Raw genomic sequence first — 16675 nt, forward strand, 5'->3', positions numbered from 1 at the left:
TGTTGGCTCCCCTCTCTCTCCTCCCCTCCACAGTCTGCATCCTCTTGCATTTCCTCCTGTAGGAATAAAAGGTTGTATTTCACCATCGTGCAATCTAGAGCTCAAAGCTGCTGCTTAGGCTAAAAATTCCTTGGAGTGGCATGTTGGGGAGAAGGCTCCTCCCCAGAGCCACGCAGGGTTGCTGCTGAAGTGGAAGGGGGTGAGCCTCACCTAGAGGCGGGCCTGCCCTCCTCCCCTCCTGGGGAGCCCTGGCCATTTGCACACTCGCAGGAGGAAGGCACAGGAAGGCGATTACGCAAATATGATCAGGTCAGTACCGTGGCCAAGTTTACAGGCGGCCGTTCTGCCAGGCGTTATGGGCTTAGGGGGCTTTTATGATCATTATTTTCACTGTAATCTCTTGATAGGGGTAAATGCAATGTCACAGGGAGCCAATGCCATGACAGTATCTTTTCAAAGAGACACAGATGGGTCTCAAATTGGGTGGAGAGGAAGGGAGGCCTCGCATTCTCAATTAAGTAGCAGTGTCTACCTCCATCGCGTGTTGTTGTAAGAGAAGAGAAATATCACACATACACACACATACACACACACACACACACACACACACACACAGAGAGCCAGGACTAGAAACTAGAGGATTAAGACCACAATTCTGTCTCTTCTCCATTGCCTGGGATTTATTGAATGAAACAGCAGATAGAGAATTTATTTGACTTATTGTGTCAGGAGAAAGATGCCAGCGCAAATACTGTGCATTATAGAAGGAAAGGTAGGAAAGGTACTGGAGAAAGGACATGGCCAGGGACCGACAGAAAAAGGAGGAGATGGCTTTGGGGAGATGCCGCAACCTGGAGGTGAATTATTGGGGTGTGTGGCAAGGTTTCTAGAGTCGGGGTTATTCTGGAAGATGGGTGGGATTTTGTTGACTGACTGCTCTCAGATACCAGGTGATAAGAATCACTTCTGCTTGCTTTTCTATAGGTCAGGACAGTTAGCTATTCTAAACCATGACTCTGGAACACGGCATTTCCAGGTTGGGTTATTGACAGCTGAGGTTGTGTCTCCGAGAAATGGCTGAGCCCATGTCAGTAGAAGTATTTAGAAATAGAATATTAAATTCCAAGTGGTTGCCAAGCACAAGACGATGTCTGCTTCTGTGGGTTTTCAAAACCAAGTGCTTCTTCGTCTAATGGATTTCCGCCTAGCACCGCCTGCATTGAACCCCAGGGCTCAGCTGTTCCCGGCAGCCAGGGACGCGTGGATGGCGAGTTTTAGCTCAGAACTTCTAGCAAATGTGGCCTGTGGCCTGTGACCCGCTGGTCTGTGGCTCAGGGTGTCACCCTGGAGTGTGGTGGGCTCTGGATCCCCCACTTCTCTCCTCCTCTCTACACACACCGTACCCCCACCCCAGCCAGCCCTGCGTTTGTCTTCTTCCTCTCTGAAGTTCATTCTCACAGCCACCTGGCTCTCCATTAAAATCAAACAAGCAACACGAGCCAAACCTAAAAATACAAAAGGGAAAAAGGAGGACAAGGAAGGGAGGGAGGGAGGAAAGGAAGGAGAGAAGGAGGGAAGGAAGGAGGGAGGGAAAGAAAGGAGCTCTCATCTTCCTGTGTTAAATACTGGGTTAGGTGTGTATTCAGAACAAGTTTCATCCTGTTTGTAGCACTATGCGTGTGTGTGCACACACGTGTGTGTGTGTTGGAAATTTTCACTGCTCTGTGGGAAAATAATGATAGAAATTATAATATAGAGAGCAAAGGATTATTTGAAAACTTATTCCAAGCTGCTGCTATGATGTTCATACTAGTCCTGCTACATGTTCAGGACATTGGTGCTGAATTAAAATAGTCTGTTTGGAAGGCCCCTGTGTTTACTATAAGTTTTACATCTTCAGGAGGAATTTATGTAAGGAGTATGGTGTTTTACTGAATAAAATAATATTTTGGAACTGGGTCCTGGTGGCTCACACTTTGCAGTCCTAGCTACTCAGGAGAGTTGAGGATCATGGTTCAAAACCAGCCCGGGCAGGAAAGTCTGTGAGACTCTTAGCTCCAATGAACCACCAAAAAGCTGGAAGTGGCACTATGGCTCAAGTGATAGAGTGTTAGCCTTAGAATGAAAAAACTCAGGGACATTGCCCAGGCCCTGAGTTCAAGCCCCAGGACTAGCACAAAAATTAAATCATGCTGTGTATAACGAGACATGCACGTGATTCAAATCCTGCCTTCCCAATGTGCAGGCCCTTGGCTTAACTATTTGTATTTTGCATTTGTAACACAAACCAAAGAGGTTGCTTACACCAGGTGACTGCTGATATACACAGACACCTGCACACTTGCCTGTTACTAGGCTAGGAGGGTCTTTGCTTAATCCAGGAGGACATGCCCTGACTTAATGAAGTGAGCCCTTCTGATGGAAGGTTACCACCCCTCCCTCCCTCCTCCCTCCCTCCCTCCCTCCCTCCCTCCCTCCTCCCTCCCTCCCTCCCTTTCTCTCTCCCTCCCTCCCTGTGGCCTGCTCTCAGATGTCTGAGGGTCCCTGGCTATAAATAATTAATCACAACCATCAGAGTGTGCTGAGAATCAAGGCTGTTTATCTGTGTGTGTCACTTCTTGCATAGGAAGCTTTTCTCTGACTTGTCTTCCCCCAAAATGCCCAGCCAAGCCGTGCACCAGAGCGGCTCCCTCCTGTAATCCTAGCTGTTCAGAAGGCTGAGAGCTAAAGAGCCAAGGTTTGAAGTTGGCCCAGGCAGACTAATCTGTGAGACTCTTATCTCCAGTGAGCCAGCAGAATGCTAGAGGTGGAAAGTAGAATTCCAACCTTGAGTGAAAAAGCCCAGGGACAGCACCAAGGCCCTGAGTTCAAGTCCTAATATGAGTACACACACATGTGCGTGCACACTCACACACACACACACACACACACACACACACACACACACATGCACATACACAATTCCTGCCATGGTATTTCAGTAATGAAGCCAGATCGCCCAGTTTCATGAACATTTAGAGCAGTTGCCTAAAAATGGGACAGATCAAGCCGGGTGCTGGTGGCTCACGCCTGTCATCCTAGCTACTCAGGAGGCTGAGATCTGAGGATCACAGTTCAAAGTCAGTCCAGGCAGGAAAGTCTATGAGACTCTTATCTCCAATGAACCACCAAAACTTCTGAAAGTAAAGCTGTGGCTCAGGTGGTAGATCACCAGCCTTGAGCCAAAACCAAAAACCAAAACCAAAAACCTCAGGCACAGTGTCCAGGCCTTGAGTTAAAGCCTATGACCAACCAAAAATAAGGGGTGGAGACAGATTATGGCTTAGATTGGAGAGAGAGAGAGAGAGAGAGAGAGAGAGAAAGAAATGAATGTTCACATACATGTCAATCCTAGGGCTTGAACTCAGGGCCTGGGTCCTATCCCTTAGCTTTTGTGCTAAAGGCTGATGTTCTACCACTTGAGCCACACCTCCACGTTACATTTTGCTAGCTAATTGGAGGTAAGTGTCTCATATACTTTCCTGCTATGGGCTGGCTTGCAACTGTGTTCCACAGATCTCAGCCTAGTGAGTAGCTGGGATTACAAGTGTGAGCCACTGGCACCTGGCTTCATAAACAGGGAACTTAAGCTGGTTGAGGCCCCCAGACCTCTGATTGAGGACCCCTGGTGGAGGGCAGGTCTGGTCGAGACCTGTCAGTTCAGAACCCAGCGCAGTGCTGTGTCCCACGGGCTCAGCGCGTGCTCCAGGCATTTCTCTGTCAGCTCAGTTACCCCCCAACGCCCCCCCTGTCTCCAGGGCTAAGGAGCAGTGTGTGTGCTTCCTCCCCTGCAGGTGCCAAGGACATGGGCAGCAAACTGTCGGTGCCAGCTGGGGACCCCCCCACGTGCTCCCCCAGAACCGAGGACATCCACACAGCCTACAAGCAGCGAGACCTGGGCCGAGCCCGCCACCTGCTCAGACAGGCCTGCGAGGCAGAGGAGGGCGGCGCGTGCCCGCCGCAGAAGGTCAGTGAGGCTGCGGGCTGAGGTGACTGTCACAGCATCATGCACAGGCCGGGGGGGGGTCTCAGGTTGCTCCCCCATCAGCAGAATTGATGGGGGGAAGGAGGAGGGAGGGATTGATTGTGTTCTAGAAATAGCTCGCTTGGCACAAAACTTGAGGGTGTCACTCGTTTCTGGATGACTTCTCAGTGGAAGATCAAGTCCTGGTCAGGGTCACAGCACGATGCCGTCTGTGATGGATGGAAGCCGCTGTGTTCGCCAATAGGCTTGTTTGTTGGTTGGTTGGTTTGGGGCATGCGTGGCAAAACTAGCACAGGTTCAGAACCAATTGGGAAGATCTGTAAAAGACGTTGGATTTTGTTTGTTTAATTTATTTATTCTTGTCGGACATGGGTCTTGAACTCTGGCCCTGGATACTGTCCCTGAGCTCTTTTGCTCACTCAAGGCTAGTGCTCTACCTCTGTGAGCCACAGCCCCATTTCAGGTTTGCTGGTGGTTCCTTAGAGTCTCGTGGACTTTCCTGCCCAGGCTGGCACTGAGCTGTGATCCTCCGATCTCAGCCTCCTAGGTAGCTAGGGTTACAGGCATGAGCTACTGGTGCCCAGGTTGGTGAAACATTTTAAATGCACTCACCGGGCAGCACCACCCTGCTCTGTCCCGTCCAGGGCCAGCTTCTGAGCATCGCAGCAGCCCACGGGGATGTGGAGACGGTGCGGTATCTGCTCTCCGAGAAGCACGTGGAGATGCCCACAGAGCCCACGGATGATAACCCCGCCGTGGTGGCCACCCATTTTGGACACACCGAAGTGGTACAGGAATTGCTTGAATCCTTCACAGGTAAATCACAGCACATGAGCAAATACCTTGCTACCACCCCAGGGCTGAAAAACAAGACATTCAACGCACTTCTGGGGAACGGGGAAGGTTCTGGGCAGCAATCAGGGCAGATTTAGGACCCTTACAAAAGAGACTGGGGCCAGGCACAGTGACACATCCCTGTAATCCCAGCTACTCAGGAAACAGAGATCAGGAAACAGGTCTCAGTTAACGTTACCCCAGGCAAAATAGTCACAAGAAGCCATCTCAATCTGATAAAAGCTGGATGCGGTGGCACACGCTTATCAATATGTGGGAAGCATTTAAATCTAAATGTGAGAGACCTTGTTCAAAAACACTGAAGCAGAAGCAAGCATAAATTTGAGACACTATTCCAAAAATACTAAAGGAAAAAAAGTGTTGGGGTCATGGCTCAAGTAGTAGAGAATCCGCAATCACAAGACGCCAAGTTCAAATCCTCGAGGAAAATAGTAAGTTAGTATCATTCTTTGTGATTTCACTAAGTGAAATAAAAAAAATAAGTAGCTAGAGGAGGGAGCAGCTGTTTTTGGCTGTACCTCAGAATCATAAGCCATGTTAACCTACACAGAGCAGACACGTTGCAAGAGCCTTATTCTGATTTTTGGGGCAGGGGCGTCTGTTGTGGGGCTTGAATTCAGGCCCTGAGTCCCATCCTTGAGCTCAAATCTAGCATTCTACCACTTGAGCCACCACTCCATTTCTGGCTTTTAGGTGGTTCATTGGAGATAAGAGTCTCACAGCTTTTCCTACCTGGGTGGGCTTTGAATTGTATCCTCAGATCTCAGCCTCCTGAGTAGCTAGAATTGCAGGCATGAGCCACCAGAGCCTGGCTTTCCATGCATACTTTTTTTTTTTGCCAGTCCTGAGGCTTGAACTCAGGGCCTGGGCACTGACCCCTGAGTTTTGTTTGCTCAATGGTAGCGCTCTACCACTTCCAGCCTTTGCTATGTATGTGGTACCGAGGAATCAAACTCAGGGCTTCATGCATGCTAGGCAAGCACTCTACCACTGAGCCACCTCCCCAGCCCCCATGCATACTTTTAAAAGTCTCTCAAGATCACCCTGGGTGTGGGGTTCAAGTCAGAAGTCTTAAGTCCAGACAGCGTGGCCTCTTGGCAGGTGGGACTTGGATCTGGAAGGAGGCCGCTGGGTTGTGTTGGTGGTGGGAGGATGATGAGGATGAGGGCAGCCAGTGGCCATCACAGTGGGCTGTCACCGTCTTGTCCCCCCCCCCGCAGGTCCCTGCAGCCCCCAGCGCCTGCTCAACTGGATGCTTGCCCTGGCCTGTCAGCAGGGACACCTGGGCATCGTGAAGCTCCTGGTCCTGAGCCACGGGGCCGACCCCGAGAGCTACGCCGTCCGGAAGAACGAGTTTCCCGTCATTGTCCGCCTGCCCCTGTACGCAGCCATCAAGGCAGGTGAGTCTCCAGGGCCCAGCCCTGTGCTGGCCGGGGGCTCCGGCTTCTCCCCAACCAACCTCGCACCTCGGCGGCGGGCAGACCCTGGAGACACTTTTTCAACAATTCCTGATCTTGGCCAGGCACCGGTGGCTCACGCCTGTCATCCTAGCTACTCAGAAGGCTGAGATCTGAGGATCACGGTTCAAAGCCAGCCTGGACAGCCAAGTCTGTGGGACTCTTATCTCCAGTGAACCACCAGAAAACCGGGAGTGGTGCTGTGGCTCAAGGGGTAGAGCGCTCGCCTTGAGCTGAGGAGCTCAGGGACAGCGCCCAGGCCCCGAGTTCAAGGCCCCAAGACAAGGACAAAAATACAACAACACAAAAACTGATCATCTTCTCTTCTAACCCCTCGAGACTCCCTAGAAAGGAGATTTGGTGACAGGGACCAGTGACGAACGAGGCTTCCCCAGGGCAGAGCCCTCTGGAAATTTCTAGCCACCTGGAACTTGGTGCAGGAAATGAAGCTCAGGGACATCATCGAGCACAAGGACCTTTGCCCCTGTCCAGAGCATGGTGCCATGGGCCAGAGCGGGGACACCCACATGCTGTTTTGTCTCCCTAGGGAACGAAGACATCGCCATTTTCCTGCTTCGTCACGGAGCCTTCTTCTGTTCCTACATCCTTCTAGACAGTCCAGACCCCAGCAAGCACCTCCTGAGGAAGTATTTCATTGAAGCCAGTGCCCTGCCCAGCTCCTGTCCTGAGAAAACAGTGAGTAACTCTCCTCCCCCCTCCCCTCAGCGCCCCTTCCCCCAAGGCAGAGCCAGGCTGGGCACTCTGCTCTCTCAAGGGTTCTGGTTTGGGGCCAGCCAGGGCAAAAAATGAAGGAGAACCTCATCTCAACAAATAAACTGGATGTGGTGGTGCACACTTGTAATCCCAGCTACTCAGGAGGCATGGGTAGGTAGATCATGACTCAAAAGCTGGCTTCAGGCAATTAAAAAAAGAAAAACAACCTGCCACAAAAATAATAATAATTAAAGCAAAAAGGTCTGGGGATGAAGCTCAAGTGGTAGAGATACCAGCCTTGCAACCATAAAGCCCTGAGTTCAAACCCCAGTGTCACCCAGAATTTTTTTTAAAATTAAAATAAATTAGAAACTTTACAGCTGCTCATTCTAACAATTGGAAATGCCTATCCTCTCCCCCTTGACTTAAATCTGTTTTTTTCAGTCCTAAGGCTTGAACTCAGGGTGCTGTCTCTGAGCTTCTTTTTCTTTAGCGCTTTACCACTTGAGCCACAGCACCACTTCTGGTTTTTCCTGTTTATGTGGTACTGAGGGAATCGAACCCAACGTGTCACACATGCTAGGCTGCAGCACTCTACCACTAACCCACCTTCCCCGTCCAACATAAATCAATTTCTGACCTTCAAGGATCTCCTCTGCTGCAAAAGTGTATTTGTTTCCTACTTAAGAACAAAGTAGCATTGAATTATTTCATTCTCTCCAGTTTGGCTCTTTTCTGTACACGTTATTCTAGATCAGTGTGGGTGATGGCGGCATAGTCTTGCAGTGTGTAATTGGCCATTTCTGGGTTTTGCCTCTTGTTAAATTACTTTTGTTTTTCTCCTGGAATCAAATGCCACCACCCTTCCTTTCCCATGTGCGGCAAAGCCGCCTTGGTCTGACTCCCCGTGTTTCACGAGGCCCTGCGGTCTCAGAGCGTATTTTACATTCCTGGCGTCTTTTCCAAAGCTAGGTATTTGGACATTTTCTCTGTTCTGCACAATGTACGTCGTCACGCTCCTCGTATTCCATTTTCCATTCCTGTTACTATATTCTACTTGTATTCTTGCATATATTCTGTGGTGGGATTTTTTTTAATCACCTTCTTCCTGAAGATCTGGTACCTCTCATGTATTTGATTTCTTTTCTCGTTGCTGTTGTTCGCTTGTTTGTTTGTCTTGAGGCTTGAACTCAGGGTTTGGGCACTGTCTGTGAGCTTTTTTGCTCAAGGCTAGCACTCTACCACTTGGAGCCACAGCACCATTTCCATGTGTGTGCCATTTGAATGGAAGCTATGTATAAGAAGTATATGTGTGTGTGTGTGCATGTATGTGTGCGTGTGTGCAAATTTCCCACTTCCCTTTCAAACGTGACATTACTGGAGTGAGAAAGAGTTCTTATGCCTCCTTGGGTTATAACCAGACCCTGTAGCAACTTCCCTTATTGATTGTGGGAGTTTTGGGTGGAGTGCTTGAGAACTTTAGGGTCATGTGCAAACCGCCAAGGTTCCTCTCTTCTCACCCGGTGTTTCCACGACTTACTCAGTGTCTTACTTCATATCTGGTAATAATGGTCACATGCCAGCGGGTGCCTCTGTCTCCCCCTTGGTGAGAGCAGCAGACAGCCACCTCCTTGGGTCAGGAGATGTTTGTCATGGTTGACAATCTCCACACCATCCCTGGCACCGACCTGTATGAGGGACAGTGGTGAATTTTGACAGATCTCTTTTCCAGAGGTTGCATGTAGCTTTTCTACTCTATGATGTGGTGAGGGCTGTCAAACCAACCTTGAATTCTTGGGATATATACTATTTGTGTATGTCACATACTTGCTAGGCAGGTTCTGTACCGCTTGAGCTATTTCCCCAGCCCTAAATGATTCATTTATTTTTGTGTGTTTGTTTATATATTTTTGGCAGTCCTGGGGACTGAACTCAGAGCCTCATGCGTGGTCAGCTTGCTTGCTAGCAGCTGGTACTCTACTATATGAGACAACACCTCCAATTCTTTTTTTTCCCTTCTTTTTGCTTTAGTTCCTTTATAGACAGAGGCCCATACTTTTTACCCAGGACTGACATCCTACCTATCCTTCTTACATAGCTGGTATTATAGCCATACCCAACCATCTTCAGATGATTTGTTGAGATAGAGCTCTCATTAGCATTGTCCCCAGGCTGGCCTGGAACCACGATCCTCTGGATGGCTCCCTCCCAAGTAGCTAGGATTGTGAGGCTGTACCAATACCTGTACCCTCCCCATAGAAGGCAACTGTATACCTAGCACACAGTAAGTGCTCAATACAAAGAATGGTATTATTGTTAGCTTTGTGTTGCAGAGGGGAATTATGATCTAACCCCCGCATTTGTGTAGTGCTTAGTGTTTCCTTCTGTTTGTTCACCACAGGGCTGTATTGTAAGGAATACAGTGTTTTGCAGGTGACACTATTTAGGAACAAAGACAATTGCATTGCAGTTGATATTCCAATACACAGAGAGATAATTGAAAGAGTTACAGGAGGCCCAAGGCTGGTGGCTCATACCTCTAATCCTCGCTTCTCAAGAGAGGAGGCTGAGATCTGGAGGGCGGAAGTTAGAGGCCAATCCAGGACCACCACCACCCCCCAAAAAAAGAAAATAGTTCACAAGACTCTATCTCTTAATTAACCAGCCAAAAGCAAGGCTGGAGGTATGGCTCAAGTGATAGAGCACCAGCCATGAGCAAGAAAGGGGAGCAAGTAGGAGGCCCTGAGTTCAAATTCCAGAATAAATAAATAAAATAAACTACAGGAAGGTGTACATAGTTTCTATGCAAATTTGATGCTTACATCATGGAATGCCCCAGGATTCCTGTAGAACAGAGCCCCATTTTCTGGCATATTGACATGCATAGGAGTTTAAACACTTCTCCATGCTCAGCTGCATGCTAAGATTATTAATTCCAGATCTAGGGGGTGGGGGCATCATCATGCCCTTGGTGAGGGCCGAGGACTTGGGTTTTCCCAGTGTAGGTAAAGGCAGACTGGGCTGGTGTCTCTCGTCCGTGATCTGTCCTTGGCTCCCCTGGGTCAGGCCGGAAGAGGAAGTGAGATTCCAGTGCAGCCTGAGTCAGGAGGACCCCGGGCTTCCCCAGTGCAGGTTTTGGATTCTTACAATCCAACTGAGTCTCAGAACCGAGTGCCTGGGAGCTGAGGGGCAGCTGCTCTGTGCAGCTGGACAGAGAGCTAAGACCCGGCCAGCCCAGAGGGGTCCAGAACCATGACCCAGGAGCCACAGGTAAGGTCCTCTGACTTCCCAGGCAGTCTGTGGGACTGAGATGACATTTTTGTGTTCCAAATGTATGTATATGTGTGTGTGTGTATGTGTGTGTGTGTGTGCGTGCGCGCGTGCACGCACAAACTCAGGGCCTCTTGCTCTCCCTTGGCTCCTCTGCTCACAGCTGGAGCTCTACCACCTGAGCCCCATGTGGCTTTTTGCTGGTTCATTGGAGATCAGAGTCTCAGATTTTCCTGTCCAGGCTAGCTTCAAACCATGATCATCTGGATCTCAGCCTCCTGAATAGCTAGGATCACGAACCACCGGTGCCAGATCTCAGTTCCAAGTGAAAAGAGTGATTAGCTGACAGGATACAAGGCCTGCAGATGCCCTGGCCCTGGCTGACGTCTGCAACGGTGACCTTTTTGAAGCAGCTAGCCCACTGGACACAGGGGACAGAGATCGCTCCCAGTGTTGATGCAACTGGTTTGGGGGCCCTTTGGGGGTGGCCACCTTTTGTGCCGTCATGTTGCACGTGTGTGTGCTTGGGCAGTGGGTGTTTGTTTGGAGTGTGCCCTTGACCACGACCCACCCAGCCTCAGTCACCCTCCTCCCCCTGGCTTGGACATCACCTGCTTCCCCCTCTACCAGAAGCCACCTGTGTGGGGCGCCAGAGAGCCACAGTGAAGCCCATGTTTATTGCCCACGTTGATTTTCTTGGTGATAAAGAAGCAAAGCCCAGTGCAATCATTGCCAAGCCAATTCCCTGGCTCTGCATGGGCCGCTTTAAGACACCAAACCCTTGCCTGAATTTTGAGACAGGCCAAGTTCATGGTGACTGTCCTCCGTGGTCCTCCTGGGTTACTGCTTCCCAGAACACAACAGGGAAAGTCAGAAACACAAGGAAAGGTTCAGTGGGTCCCAGAAATAACTGACCTTTGTACAGTTAAAGGCCAAGTTATCTAAACTTGAAACCACCCACTGGGGGAAATGACGAAGTTCCTCTTTCAAATGGAGCAGCAAGCCAGGTGCTAGTGGCTCACACCTATAATCCATGCTAAACAGGAGGCTGAGATCTGAGGATGGAGGTTTGACGCCAGCCAAGACAGGAACGTCTTTAAGACTCTTACCTGTAATACATTATCAAAAAGCAGGAAGTAGAGCTGTAGCTCAAGTGAGCACCAGCCTTAAGCAAAAAAACTAAGAGATTGCACATAGGCCCTGAGTTCAAGCCCTAGTAGGAGCATAAATAATCCAGAGGATGTAAATGCTTGCATGATGATGATTTTTTGAATGAGCACAGACTTACATGGCTTCAAGATCCTCAGCAACCCCCTCTTCATTCCAGTCTGGAGGTTGGTACCTGAGCACACATCTTCGGGCTCACACCCACGCCCAAGCAGCCCTCACCTGCGGGGTGCAATGGACCCATCAATCATCCTTACAGAATGTTCAGGAAGGGGATGGAGCTGCGAAAGGGGCCTGGGCCTTCCTGGGGTCCTGGAGGCCGCTGACGGCCTTGGCTGAGTAGGGAGGGATGGAGCATTGCTGTGTGTACATGTATGTACGCATGCACACACACAGCTGGAGGTGCCGGCCCACACGGAAACCTCAGCACACAGCGCTGGGACAGAGCTCAATCCCTACGCCTCACCTCTGCATCTGTCCAGCCTGGGCTCATGTCCAGCGTGGGATCGTGCCCAATGTGTGGGTCATGTCTGGTTATCCGTGTTGCATACATTCCACTCCCCCCGGCCACGCCCAACTAGGCTCTTTGTAACTCAGTTATCACTTGATTGTAGGCATGGCAGTGCTAGGGTTCAAATACTCCTCATTTTATCTCAACATACACAAGTAACCCTAGTTACTTGTTCTTCTCTGGTGAGGTGCGGAGAAAGAATGGGAGAGGAAGGAGAGGGGAGGGGGGAGAAGGGAGACAGGAGATCCGGCTAAGGGAGAGGACACGGCACACATCGCCACCTAGTGGCTGGATATGGCACCTCTCAGTGGCTGCCAGTTTAACTTCCATGATTGGCCCCTTTCCCGCCATCCCTGACCCCATGTGGGCATCTGGGGGCTCCCGTCGGGGTGGGCTGCAGGCCCACAGGGAATAATCCACCCGTTGATCCGAGCCCACGGCCGGGTGTGGACTCCTCACGCCTGTGTGTTTGTCCTTTCTGTACCGTGTTCTGCACACCAGGCCCTCCGAGTGCGGTGGTCCCACCTGCGGCTGCCCTGGGTGGACCTGGACTGGCTCCTGGACATCTCCTGCCAGATCACCGAGCTGGACCTCTCTGCCAACTGCCTGGCCTCGCTGCCCTCCGTGATCCCCTGGGGGCTCATCAGCCTGCGGAAGCTGAACCTCTCGGACAACCACCTCGGGGAGCTGCCCTGCGTGCGCTCCTCGGAAGAGATCATCTGCTCCAGGTGGGCCCTGGGGGGCGGACAGGAGGGAGGGCGGGCGGGGGAGGGCAGGGCACTCTTGGCACTGGGCCTCCGCCGTCCTCTGTCTGGCTTCCTCATGCACGCGTGGTGGTCTTCAGAACAAAAGTCCCAGCTCCAGGAAAGAAGGAAGTTGGGTTCCCTCTTGTGGGAGTTCTCAGGAGCAAAGGAAAAGGGGGTGAACTCCCCCTTGGGGGGGTCATGGGACACCTTAGCCAAAATGTTTGCCTTGGTCCTGTACCAGAATTGAGAGAGAGGGTGAGCATCCTGGGAAAGGGGAGGGGCCTCAGAGGATGGGTCATTTGCATAATGGGGGGGATGCACCAGCCCCTTCTGCTTTTCCTGGAAAGAGGCTGGAACGATTTTACTTCATTCATCTCTTCCGGTTACTTATCTGCAAGGCCTCCTGCCTCAGAGGATTTGAGCTGATTTGCTAATGCTAAGGCTTGACAGATGCAGTGGTTCACACCTGTAATCCCAGGGAGGTAGAGACTGGGGGTGGGGGGTTGAAGTTGAAGGCCAGCCTGGGCAGAAAAAAGTCAGACTCCATCTCAACAAATAAACTGAGTACAGTGGTGCACACTGTAATCCCAGCCATATGGGAGGTATAGGTAAAGAAGGTCAAAGGCCCCAGGCTCCAGCCCTAGCAAAACCCTATTTGAGAAAACAAACAAACACCAATAGTAGGAAGTGACTGGAGGTGTGGCTCAAGTCATACAGCACCTGCCTGACAAGCATAAGGCCCTGAGTTCAAACCGCAGTAGGGCCAAAATAAATCAATCTAAGGCTCTACGTAAACAAAGAGGCAAAGATGTTAGAATTTACAAGTTCTGCACGCCAGAAGCTGGAAAAGCAAGGCCGTTCGTGCAGTGGTGTTAGGTTGGAAGTCAGAGGCTCACACTTGCTGGGCTGGCACTCTATCACTCAAGCCACACCTCTGTCTCTGCTTTTTGCTGGCTATTTGGAGATGGAGTTTCCTGGACTCTTCTGCCTTGGCTGACCTCACATTGTGATCCTCCACGTGGCAGCCTCCAGAGTAGCTCACCTGTGCTGAGCCATGGGGGTTTTGCTTTTCTTTTCTTTTTTCTTTTTTTAATCCAGGCCAGAGGGACAGATCTGTCAGGGTCAACAAGAGAAAAAATCCTGCTGGGTGGCTTCCCAGATGCCCCAGGGTGTCAGCTTACTTTTCCAGAATATTCCTAGGAAGGATTTTAATCCTAAAATTGGCTGAAAGTAGACTTGGGGTTTTGTTTGTTTGGTTTTTGTTTTGTTTTGTTTTGTTGTCTACACCAGTCATTGTAAAAGTTCATCAAATGAATGAGAATCACAGGAGAAAAATCACAGTGCAGAAAATTTTTCAGAAAGAGGGAAAAAAATCCCTTGCTTTCAGAGAAATATGTCAAGTGATTTTTTTCTTCCTTCCTTCCTTTTTTTTTTTTTTTTGTTGTTGGGTTTTTTGTGGTGCTGGTCTCGAAGTTTGAACTTAGGGACTGGGTGCTGTCCCTGAGCTTTTTTAGCTCACGGCTAGCTCTCTACTGCTTGAGCCACCTGGACATTTCTAGCTTTTTGTTTTTGTTTTTGATAATCCATTGGAGATAAGAGTCTCAGACTTTCCTGCCAGGGCTGGTTTTGAATGTGGATCCTCAAATCTCAGCCTCCTGAGTAGCTAGGATGACAGGTGTGAGCCACTGGCTCCTGACTTTTTTTTTAAAATTCTTCTTCTTTCTTCTGATCCCCTGACTCCCTTCTCCCAACCCCAGGCTGCTTGAAATCGACATTTCCAGCAACAAACTCTCTCACCTCCCACCGGGATTTCTGCACCTGTCCAGACTTCAAAAACTGATCGCTTCAAAAAACTACTTAGAAAAGTTATTTGAAGAAGAAAATGGTATGTGTCCACCAGCACGATCTGATGACACTGGTAGATATATATATTGATATATATTATATATGATATATAGTATATCTATTATATATAGTATATGTATTAACAATTTATACTCGGATTTATCTGCACTCCCTCCCAGCCACTAACTGGATTGGCCTTCGGAAGCTGCAGGAGCTGGACGTGAGCGACAACAGACTGACGGAGCTCCCTGCCCTCTTCCTGCACTCCTTCAAAGGCCTCACTCACCTGAACGTCTCTAGAAACAACCTCAAGGTGTTTCCAGATCCCTGGGCCTGTCCGCTGGTGAGTATCAGCCAAGGCAAGGGGCCCCGGGGCAGGTAATCCCCCTGGAAGCCAGCCGACCCAGCTCTGGGTTCAAGAACCACGCAGGAAAATAGTTCTTCCCGCAGAAACAGGAGGAGTGGGAAGGCTCTGGTCTTTTAAGACAACAGAAGAAAGAAGCAAGATGGCAGGCGCCTGACTATTCTGTCTCTTTCTCCACAAACGCTTAGAGATGCTGCAAAGCATCCAAGAATGCCCTGGCAGCACTGCCCGACAAGATGGCTGTCTTCTGGAAAAACCACCTGCGAGATGTGGATTTCTCCGAAAACGCACTGAAAGAAGTTCCCCTGGGACTTTTCCAGCTAGACGTAAGGACCCCCGACGGCTCAGCTGTAGCTGTGCTGACCAAAATCACTCCACAGATTCTTCGAAGACAAATCAGGGAGAGAAGAAAAAAGCGGAGCAGGGAGAAAAGGTTCAGCCAGCAAATAGGTGCCTAAGCCAGGCACAGTAGCTCACACCTGTAATCCTAGCTACTCAGGAAGCTGCTCAGGCAGGAAAGTCCAAGACACTCTTGTCTCTAATAAACCATGGGGGGAAAAAACCCAGACGCAGAGATGTAGCTCAAGCAGTAGAGCCCTGCTAGCCTTGAACAATAGATCTAAGAGACAACACCCTGGCCCTGAGTTCAAGCCCCAGTACCAGAACAAAAACAAAACAGTAATAAAAGAAGAGGAGAAGGGAGGAAAGAAGAGGGGAGAGAAAAGGGAGGGGAAGGAAAGAAGGAAAGGAAGGGAAGGACAAAGAAAGGAAGGGAAGGGAAGGGAAGGAAGGGAAGGGAAGGGAAGCTCTGACTTTGGGAGGTAAGTCTATCAGCCAGCTGGCAGGCTCTGACCCAGCCTTGTCTCCCCCCCCCCTCCTCCAGGCCTTGGTGGTGTTGAGATTACAGGAAAACCAGCTGGCGTCGCTGCCCCCCCAGGACAAATGGACCTGCAGACACCTCAAGACCCTGGACCTCTCCAGAAACCAGCTTGGGAAGTAAGGAGGAGAAGGCCTGGGCCCCCGCGTGCATAGGGCTCCCCGGAGGCTGTGCTGGGCTCCATCTCCCTACTCGAGTGCATGGCCTTGGAGCCGACCCCGGGAGGAACATTCTGGCTGGTGGAAGGCCCTAGAGGAGACTCTGTGTTCTCCGATCGCGGCCCTGATAGTAAAGTGGCTGTGTCCCCAGAGCCTCTCCTCCCCTCCCGTCCCACAGGAGTGAAGAGGGCCTGAAAACAAAGCGGATCTCCCTTTTCACCACCAGAGGGCGCCAGCGCTCGGCGACGGATTCAGGTGTGTGCTGGGGCCCAGAGCCCCTGGTGGATGGGGAAGGAGTCCAGGTGGGTGGCCTTGTCTCCTAGCTCCCCACCCCTGTCCCCCCTGCCCCCCAAATAATGGAAACCCTGGCTCATTGCCTTTCCATAGCCGTGATCATCTGCCACGCGCGTGCCAGGCCGGCGTCCTGGCTTTGGGTGCAGGGCTCGGTGGGGCAGGTCAGGAGCTGGTGCTGAGCCCTTCCCCGGGCTGGCTGCACGCACACCTGCTCCACGCCTCGCCGCAGGCCGGCTGGACGCCACTTTGCGTATTTAGCATGAGGAAAGCAAGACACCTGGCATGCCTCAGCTTCCTTTACCACAAGACGCCAGAGTTGTCTCCTCCTCCTCCTCCTCTTCCTCCTCCTCCTCCTCCCCCCTCCTCCCCCTCTTCCTCCCCCTCCTCCTCCTC

The 16675-nt window shown here is 50.7% G+C and overlaps 1 protein-coding gene across 2 annotated transcripts in view; it reads left to right on the forward strand.

Annotated features, from left to right (window-relative positions):
* The window catches only part of Lrrk1 (leucine-rich repeat kinase 1), a 63328-nt gene that overhangs the window by 5815 nt on the left and 40838 nt on the right, over positions 1-16675 (forward strand). For both annotated transcript variants that reach the window (XM_013012111.1, XM_013012112.1), the window contains exons 2-11: positions 3834-4006; positions 4669-4840; positions 6100-6279; positions 6884-7032; positions 12500-12726; positions 14502-14629; positions 14769-14932; positions 15142-15279; positions 15837-15949; positions 16167-16243. In XM_013012111.1, the coding sequence (XP_012867565.1) occupies positions 3834-4006; positions 4669-4840; positions 6100-6279; positions 6884-7032; positions 12500-12726; positions 14502-14629; positions 14769-14932; positions 15142-15279; positions 15837-15949; positions 16167-16243 (1521 nt within the window). The remainder of the gene's footprint in view (positions 1-3833; positions 4007-4668; positions 4841-6099; positions 6280-6883; positions 7033-12499; positions 12727-14501; positions 14630-14768; positions 14933-15141; positions 15280-15836; positions 15950-16166; positions 16244-16675) is intronic.

The sequence above is a fragment of the Dipodomys ordii genome, unplaced genomic scaffold (assembly GCF_000151885.1).
Source record: "Dipodomys ordii isolate 6190 unplaced genomic scaffold, Dord_2.0 Scaffold15, whole genome shotgun sequence".
NCBI lineage: Eukaryota > Metazoa > Chordata > Mammalia > Rodentia > Heteromyidae > Dipodomys > Dipodomys ordii.